The 9298-nt window shown below is 35.4% G+C and overlaps 2 protein-coding genes across 2 annotated transcripts; both read left to right on the plus strand.

Moving 5' to 3' along the window:
• The first annotated feature begins 3333 nt into the window (after positions 1-3333).
• LOC9298638 lies at positions 3334-4531 on the plus strand. The gene is made up of 2 exons (XM_021015484.1): positions 3334-3681; positions 4213-4531. The coding sequence occupies exons 1-2, from the start codon at positions 3397-3399 to the stop codon at positions 4339-4341; spliced, it is 414 nt and encodes a 137-aa protein (XP_020871143.1). The 5' UTR covers positions 3334-3396; the 3' UTR covers positions 4342-4531.
• A 107-nt stretch (positions 4532-4638) lies between these two features.
• Positions 4639-9294, plus strand: LOC9298637 (myosin-7; the record flags this gene model as incomplete). The annotated part of the gene is given in 6 exon segments (XM_021015477.1): positions 4639-4878; positions 5126-5254; positions 5639-6268; positions 6430-8221; positions 8224-8309; positions 8311-9294. Coding segments are annotated over 5 exon segments (3543 nt in total), but the record flags the coding sequence as incomplete, so codon positions are not given.
• Positions 9295-9298: the final 4 nt, after the last annotated feature.

Below are 9298 nucleotides of genomic sequence, written 5' to 3' on the forward strand. Positions count from 1 at the left end.
TGTAAATACCTTGTAAAAAACCTTTAAAATACCTTGTAAATTTTTCCCGCCAAAGATTTTCCCGCCAAAAAAATTTCGCAAAAAATATTGCGGATTCCACTTTTCCCGCAAAAAAAATTTTTGTGGCGGGAAAATTTTTTGGCGGGAAAAATTTTTACGGGAAAATTTTACAAGGTTTTTTAAAGGTTTTTACAAGTGTTTTGGCGGGAAAATTGCGGGATCACTTTTCCCGCCAAAAAATATTTTGTATTTTGTGCACCTAATTTTGTTTCAAATAAGGGTAAAATAGTCATTAAAAATTAAAAGATGGCAAACTTAAAAATGGACTCTCAAAGGGGGCATTTTTGAAAAGGGGTATTGAAAAAGGGGCATTTTTAACAATTTCTCAATTATTTATGTGTTGTGGAAAATTCTTATTAACGAATAAATAAAAAATCAGAATTTGTATATAGTGAAACTGAAACCTAAACATAAACTGTATGTATCAATATATATTATCTTGGATTTTTAGTCTATTGGTTACAAAAAATCAAAAAAAAAAAAATTGAATCATATTTGGTTATTGTAATTATCTTAGCTGCCAAAATATATTGTCTCTGGAGTCTGGACATTAGCTTCAAATTCTTAAAATTATTTTTTTTAAAGAAAAAAATAGAACGTGTTGTGCGTTCATGTAACGTGTTTATGGCTATATATATATATATATATATATATATATGGGTGGAGAAGAAACAATGGATTGTTATTTAAAACAGTTTCTTATGTCAACGATTAAATTATAACATGGGGGTAGTTGACCCGACCGAGTTGTATTATTATTGTCGTGCACGTCTATATTATCATAGTTACAAAATCTCAATGATCATCCTTTTTTTTGTGTCTCAAATTCTCAATGTGTTATGATATTGTTGATCATCTCTTTTTCGTCCGGATCATTATTCGTTTAGTTAAATTAAAATAGATATATTTGTAAGGAAAAAAAATCAACATGTAAATGCGGTTATGTAACTAGTTTTTCACTATTTTTTTTTTATGTAAACTTATTTTGGTTCTTTATATGCCGAAAAAATCGTTGGTGCGTATTAAACTACAATGAAAAATAAAACAAGTGGATTTTCTAATAAGATAATAATAATAAAATTATGCTCGTTTTTTTGTTGTTGTATTTTTCTTTTCAATAATTTAAATTAAAATTTTCTCTCGAGCAGGTGAAAGAAACGTGTTCGTTAAATTGCATGTTTGTATCTGTATTCTCTAGTCTCTACAACGTTACATACTATTACTTTGTCGTATTAATAATTGAGTATTTGTACTTCATGACAAAAAGTAACATAACAATAACAGATAAAAATAATAATGCAAATAAATATGATTGTCTGGATGTTATTTACATTTTTAGACGAGTTTAAGTCATTTTATTATTTATTTTTGATGAAAATGATCTTAATGTTTAGTTAACTGTTACAAACAAATAATTAGTTCCGTAATATAATATTTGATTTATATATTTAATTGTTAAATATAATTTTGTTAAGACTTCATGTGATAAATATTTATCATATTTAAGTAGACGAACATATAAATTTTTTGGCCTGATAACCATTTTTCTAACTTATTTCTCAAATATTGTCACATTTTTAAATAACTCTTGCTAATTGTCTAGTACATGTTAACATTATTTTATTCATAACTGAAGTTAGTGGAACATAAAAAAAAAAAACAGGAACAGAAAAAAAGGATTTAACTTCGATCATCATTATTTATTCGAATGGAACCCGACTTATGAAAACCCATTGTTGTGCCGAATGCTTTAACTTTGTGAAGAAGTCAACATAAAGATCGTAGATTAATACTTAATAGACATAAATTTATTTTATAAACACACGAATTTAACACGCATTTGAGAAATACATGGCTCTTATCTTAATCTTTACGTTTTGACTAAAAGTATTCTCATATTCTGTTTATGCTGATTAAGTTTACTGTCAATCTTTAACTACTATTTATATTGACAGTTATGTATGATTTTTCATTATTCACCGAGTGAGAAAAACTGTATATGAGAATTTCATCTCTTACAACTCAAACAAGTTTCTTAAACAACAAATCTTATGATTATAAATAACTAAAGAGGTTAATCACATGAAGAGAGAATATAAAATGAAAACAAAAATTAACACAAAACTAATATATATATATATATATATATATATATATAATATTAGTTTTGTTTCATAAGTCTTAATCTCAGTTTAATTCAGTTAATAGTTTAATACATGCACTATCTTGTCTACTAAAGCCGTAAGGAAGAATATGTGTAAAAGACAAAAAAGTAAGATGAGAGTGGAATCCAATGTGGACTGCAACTAGATGTTATATTATCAATGTTAAACGTATATTTGGATGTAACGTTGGGTGTCGAATTATTTTGGTTTATATTCTTCACTTTAACATCTGAACAAAGAACCAGCACATGGTGGTCTTGGAAGATGAACCATACAAAGAAAAATTATATACTCTAAGGGAGGGGTGATCTAATCATCTAATCCGAAGCACTATACTCTCTAGAGTTTGTGGAACGCATATATAGTATCTTTACCATTTAACGTATCTAGAAACAATAATGATAAAACTTGTAGTGGATCAATTAATTACTCAAAAGTCAAAAGTCTTATTCTCAACATCAAGATAAGTCATTCAACTATTGGTAAATTTTAATATCCGAATAAACCATTAGCCCACGAAAGAGAATATTAAAAGTTTATATATTGCTTGACTTCGTGTTAAATATGGGATCATATTAAGGAAAACTTGTTAAATAAATATCAGAATCAATAATCGTATCAATTAGACAACTTGATTAAGATTAAGATTTGATTCTGGTCAATAAATAAATGAAACATGCTCCATATGCTATCATATCTCCAATATAATAAACGAAGACGAATATATCGCTATCACGGCAGGTTCAACACAGACGAAATAATTGCACTCTATGACATGATTACAGTTTTGCTTGCTTATATAACATTCTCTTGTTTCCTCCTCTGAATAGAGAGGATTACACATATTCATGAGTTAAATCTTAGACATGCCATGGTATAATCTTATCACTCAGCAGCCCACGCAATTTGAACTGGTTCCTACTTCCTATATTTTGATGATACCTAAAACTAGGATGGAAGTTTTTATCCAAAGAATCTCTCAAAAAGTTTTGGACCAAAAATATTGAGTAATTTGGTTATAGTTGTAATGGGTCTGGTACACAAGTCAGTCCATTGGCTAAATTTCAGATTATTCGGGTCGAGTCGGGTCGACTTAACCGACCCAAAATTGATTATCTCTGTTGCTTGCATTGCTGCCAATCGCTTGTTTCGAAAATCAACAAGAAAAATAATGGCGAGACTTTTCTTCCCTATCCCTATGCAACCCACACAGATAAGCTTCTCTGCGTCTTCTTCTCAGCCACTATTCTCGCCGCCGGCGAACAATTTTCCCGATGGTGTAGCCGGAGGATTATGTCTTACACGGAGAATCAGAGACTGTTCCGTGGTGACGCGAGCAGGGCCTAGTACGAGCAGCTACTTGCTCGCGTTCGCCATTCCTGCTACTCTTATCGCCGCCACTGTCTTCACTTCAATCAAAATCGCTGATAAACTCGACGAAGATTTCCTTGAGGATGTAAGATCACCGTTTTCAAAAACAAGTTCATTCAATCTTTGTCATATCTAATTCAGATTCAATTTTCGTCTAGCTGTTTAGTGTTTTACCTTGCCTTAGGTCTAGTTTGTCTCAGTGTTAGTTTATAGGATTTGAGGTAATCGTGGTTAAGAAGGCAGAGAAAGTAAATTTATTTGGGGGAAACATTAAGCAAAGGAATTATCTTTTGAATTTGGGTTGATTTGGTTCAAGTTGTTGAATTTAAGGCATCCTTAGAAAGCAAGAGATAATCACATCCTCTTAGAGTCCATTTTGCATTCTAATAGAATTGAATCTCTCTGATGAATCACATACAATTTTCCACCGTAAGTGTTGCTGAGCAGAGTCTCTAACACATGGTAAAGTAAGGAACTTATTCTGATCCCTGTATAAATCTTGTGTCCTTGAGTTTGAAACAAGGTTCTTGTATCTTGTCTGATAATCATTTATCATCCATATATGATCTGTAAAACTAATAGCTTTGTACTATTGCTGTCATTTCTTCTGCTGCAGATTGCGTTGAACCAAGCGATAAAAGCAGCAGAAAAGGGAGAGAATGGTGAAGGGGAAATCTCACTGGATGATGTGATTCAAGAACCTGTGCTTCAACGAACTCGTAATCGGCCTAAACGTGAAGTTTAGAAACGCGCACACAGATTCTTCTATGATGCAATGACTGTGTAACAATACATGTTGTGTTTTGTATAAGAAAATGTAAGCTTGAAGCCTTCCTAGTCCCGTTTACAGTTGTAGTTACTGGTCATATTACATTACCGTTTGATCATTTTGTAAAGAAAAAACGGATGATGAATCAAAAACCTCGTTACATTTATCTTCAGTTGACCAAGTAGTACCGTTTTGGGTACCGTTTTAAATTGGGCTTATAAGGCCCAGTATGAGTTGTCTCCTTTACTTTTGAAGTAATAGTGTGTTTAAGGAATTTTTCTCTTCGCTTCAAATCGACGTCTGTGTGAGGTTGAATCGCGTCGCGTTTCTAGCAGTTTTTTTCTTTTTGTTTCTTACCAATTTTCGAAGGAACGAGACACACCAGCTAAAGGCCATTTCCGTTAGATCTAAGGAGAGAGCGACGTATACGGATAGGTGTTTTCAAGCAAATTCTCTACGGGAAGCAAAGTCGATTTCAGTCTCCCTTGGAGTTTTCTCTTAATCGGATCGAGGGTATTTTTTAGCTCAGTTTCGTGATTTCTACCGTATTAATCGATTTTTTTGTGTGAAATTCGATGATCTGTAATTGCTGTTTGTTAATACGAGTTTGTTTTTCTATTGAATCTGGATATTGATTTCCGTTTAGTTGCTGCTCAATTTGGCATTTGGGTCTGTGTTTTTTGTGTCGGTGCTCTCTGATATCATATAAGTTTTGTGAAATTAGCTCAGTTTTTTTGTTGTTGGATTCTGCGTCAATCAGGAGGCACGAACCATGGTTATCTAAGCTTGGTGGTGATCCACGAAGAGTCATTGTGGGAACAAGAACAGAGTAAATCAAATGGACAAGAAAAAGAACCGTGCTGATCCACTTGCTGCTGGGCGCCACAAGGTTAGCTTCGTTGTCCTTAAACCTACCTCTTTGGAATTTGGGTGAATTTGCTTAGTTATCACAAATGTCAGTGAGAAGAGAGAGAGAGAGAGAGTTTTACTGTTTCATATCCTTCTTCAATGAAAACCATCCGTCAAACAGTAACGGTTTCTATTCTGCTCATTTTCTTAAGTTCATAGTTTAGGAGGAACAGTTGATAGCCTGCTTTCTTGATAATGTACTCTTTCTTCTAGTAAAAAAAGAATTTGGAAAATATTGTGCTATTTTTCACGCATAACTTTACCCAACTTGTCTCCACAGTCTATACTTGTTTACTTGTCCTGCCTTGATTTATATAGATAGATAAACATGTTTTAATCGCTTAGTTTCTTAACCTCATTTCAGCTTCAACAATTTCGTCAAAAGAAGGCTGACAAAGGCACTGATCAGAAAAAGGACTCCAAAGGCAGTACAAGCCAAGGCAAATCCTCCAAAAAATCTAATAAATCTGAGAAGCATGAGCGTAAACCTGACACTAGTGCTGTCAGTGACGAGGCACAAGCTCCATCCCATGTCAATGTTGCTGAGGAGGTTGTCGATTCTCCACAAACTTCTTCACATACAAAAGCTCACGAATATGTTTCAGTCCATGGTTCATCATCAGAACCTGATATGCCTCAGCCAGGAAACACCACTTCTGATGATGTATCTGAAGTGAGAAAAGAAGTAGTTAATTCTGAAAACGATATCAGTATATCTTTATCCACTGAAGAAGAGAATATGAAGTCTATCAACGGTGGAGTTGCTGGCACAGTAGGTTCTTTGACATCTGACCCTGCAGATTCTGAGAAGGGAGTTACTCATGACGATGCATCTATTAATGTTGACGGAATCTTTACGTCTTCTGGAAACATAGCGGAGGGGGAAGGAGTTGAAGTTGAAGGTGGGTCTGGAAATGTGGAAAAGCCGCATCAGCCATCCTCTCTCCATGAAGGCATTCCTGATGTTTCCTTGATTCGTGCAAGGGGAGATCAGGTAACTGATGTAGGTTGTTCTCTCCTTCTCTTCATGCTTCTCTCTTCAATCATTTTTCTTATTACTTTTTCTTTGATAAGGATAAAGAGGTTATGTCTATTGCATGCGACCTTTTGATGTATAATTCAATTCTCATTTGTTTCTGGGTAGGGGAAATGCAGGAAGAAGGTGGTTCACGCATGGAGCAGTTTTCTGAATCATCTGCAAAGGCAGGTGTGGATAAGATTGCAACTGAAGAAAGGCAAACAAGCTATCCAGCTGTTGTGGATTTATCTGCTTCTCCTTCACATTTTTCAGAGGGATCCTCAGTTGCATTAGATTCAGTTGAACTAGAAGGACAAAATGGTAATATTAGAAGCCAACAGATGAGGGAAGCTGCAGAGCTTAATGAAGAGAAACCAGAAACATCTATTGATTTTCCTAATGATAGAGATCACGTGCTTTCAGCTGAACCTGAGGAAAGCTCTGTTGCAGATATGGCTAGTCAGCTGCAATTGCCTGAGAGCATCAGTATATCTGGATTAGTGAGCCATGAGGAACCTCAAAAAATCGACACATTGAATTTATCTGGAGAAGTTTCCGTTGCTCATGTTCATGAAGGCCGCTCATTCAGCTTCTTACAGCTTATTGATATTGTTAAAGGACTTGGCCAAGACGAATATCAAATTTTGTGCAACGCAAGAGAGGCTGCTTCCAGTACTGAGCCAGGAACAAGTTCGTTGGAGCGAGTAAGAGAAGAACTGTTTGTTTCGAGTACCATGGAAGATTTACTCCACGTGCAACTCACAGAACAGTCTCATCTGCAAAAGGAGTTTGATCATCAACATAACGAATTGGTAGCTGAAATATCACAGCTTCGTGCATCATATAATGCAGTGATAGAGAGAAATGATTCTCTTGCGGAGGAACTACTAGAGTGGCAGTCTAAACTCTATGCTGCTACTAGCTCTACTGAGAACCTTGAAAATCAGCTTCTTGCTACAGAAGCTCAAGTGGAGGATTTCACTGCTAAGATGAATGACTTGCAGCTTAGCCTAGAAAAGTCCCTGTTGGATCTATCTGAGGCGAAAGAAAAGTGCATTAATCTTCAGGTGGAGAATGATACGTTGGTTGCAATTATTTCTTCCGTGAATGATGAGAAAAAAGAACTTCTTGAAGAAAAAGAATCCAAGAACTATGAGATTAAGCATCTTTCATCTGAGTTATTGAATTGCAAGAACCTGGCGGCTATACTAAAGGCAGAAGTTGAGCAATTGGAAAACACTATTGGTCCATTAACAGATGAGAAGATACATCTTGTGGAGGAAAGATATAGTTTATTGGGTGAGGCAGAGAAGTTACAGGAAGAATTGGCAAATTGTAAGACGTTGGTCACCCTGCAAGAGGTGGAAAATTCAAACATAAGGGAGACGCTTTCTTTACTGACAGGCCAACAGACTAAGTTTGAAGAGAACAACCTACATCTCAGAGAAGAAAATGAGAAAGCACATCTAGAACTTAGTGCACATCTGATCTCGGAGACTTATTTATTGTCTGAGTATTCCAATCTAAAGGAAGGATATTCTTTGTTGAATAATAAGCTCTTGAAGTTTCAAGGGGAAAAGGAACATTTGATTGAGGAAAATGATAAACTTACACATGAACTTCTTACTCTTCAAGAGCGTACGTCAATTGTAGATGAAGAGCGGACTCATCTAGAAGTTGAGTTAAGAGAAGCAATAGCGCGCCTTGATAAATTGACTGAAGAAAATACATCTTTAACTAGCAGCATCATGGTAGAAAAAGCTAGAATGGTAGACATTGGTAGCGAGGATGCTTCAGGTTTGATCAATCAGGAAATTTCTGAGAAACTTAGTGGAAGTTCAGAAGTCGTGGTTAGTAAACAGGGTGCATCTCTTCTTGAAAATACACAATATACAAATTCGGAAGAGGTAATGGAAGATACTTCTGAGTTTCTGCTTTGAAGAAGAATCTGGAGAAGGGGGAGAAAATGGTTCAAAACCTTGAAGAGGCAATTAAGCAGATCCTGACCGATTCTGCGAGTGAGTAAATCTAGCGATAAAGGTGCCACACCAGCAGTATCAAAATTGATTCAAGCTTTTGAGTCAAAACGGAAACCAGAAGAACATGAATCTGAGAACGCACAGTTAACTGATGATCCATCAGAAGCAGATCAATTTGTTTCTGTGAATGTGCAGATTAGAAATTTGAGAGGCTTGCTTCATCAGTTACTGTTGAATGGTAGGAAGGCTGGTATACAATTCAAGCAGTTAAATGATGACAGGACATCAACAAATCAAAGACTCGAGGAGTTAAATGTCGAGTTTGCATCTCATCAGGATCACATTAATGTTCTGGAGGCAGATACTATTGAGAGTAAGATTTCATTTGAAGCTCTGAAGCATTATTCGTATGAGTTGCAACATAAAAACAATGAACTTGAACTTCTCTGTGATTCATTAAAGCTAAGAAATGATAATGTCGGTGTAGAAAACACGGAGCTCAAGAAGAAGCTGAATTCTTGCTTATTGAGAATTAATGAGCTTGAAATTCAGCTGGAAAACTTACAGCAGAATTTAAGTAGCTTTTTGTCCTCAATGGAAGAACAGTTAGTGGCCTTGCAGGATGAATCTGAGAGGGCAATGATGCTAGAACATGAACTGACATCATTGATGTCTGAATTTGGTGAAGCAGTTGTAAGGCTTGATGATTGTTTACTCAGATCTGGCACTTCTGGAGCTAATGCTGGCTTAGATATGACCAAGCGCATATCTGGTTCTGTTGATGTGGCTGTAAAGGTGATTGACGACCTGGAGGAAAAACTTGAAGCTGCTTATGTGAAGCATGAGTCCACGTCAAATCAATATGAGGAATTGAAGCAGAGTTTCAATACTCTGTTTGAGAAGAATGAATTTGCAGCTTCTTCAATGCAGAAGGTCTATGCCGATCTGACGAAATTGATTACTGATTCATGTGGGTCAGTGGAGATGAGCAATCTTGAAGTAGAAAATGTAGCTGTCTCTGATCCTT

This window comes from Arabidopsis lyrata (genome assembly GCF_000004255.2).
Source record: "Arabidopsis lyrata subsp. lyrata unplaced genomic scaffold ARALYscaffold_343, whole genome shotgun sequence".
NCBI lineage: Eukaryota > Viridiplantae > Streptophyta > Magnoliopsida > Brassicales > Brassicaceae > Arabidopsis > Arabidopsis lyrata.

Coding starts and splice junctions, on each gene's coding strand:
- LOC9298638 (XM_021015484.1), top strand. CDS start 3,397: ATGGCGAGACTTTTCTTCCCTATCCCTATGCAACCCACACAGATAAGC. Junction 3,682..4,212: donor ACGAAGATTTCCTTGAGGAT/GTAAGATCACCG, acceptor CTTCTGCTGCAG/ATTGCGTTGAACCAAGCGAT.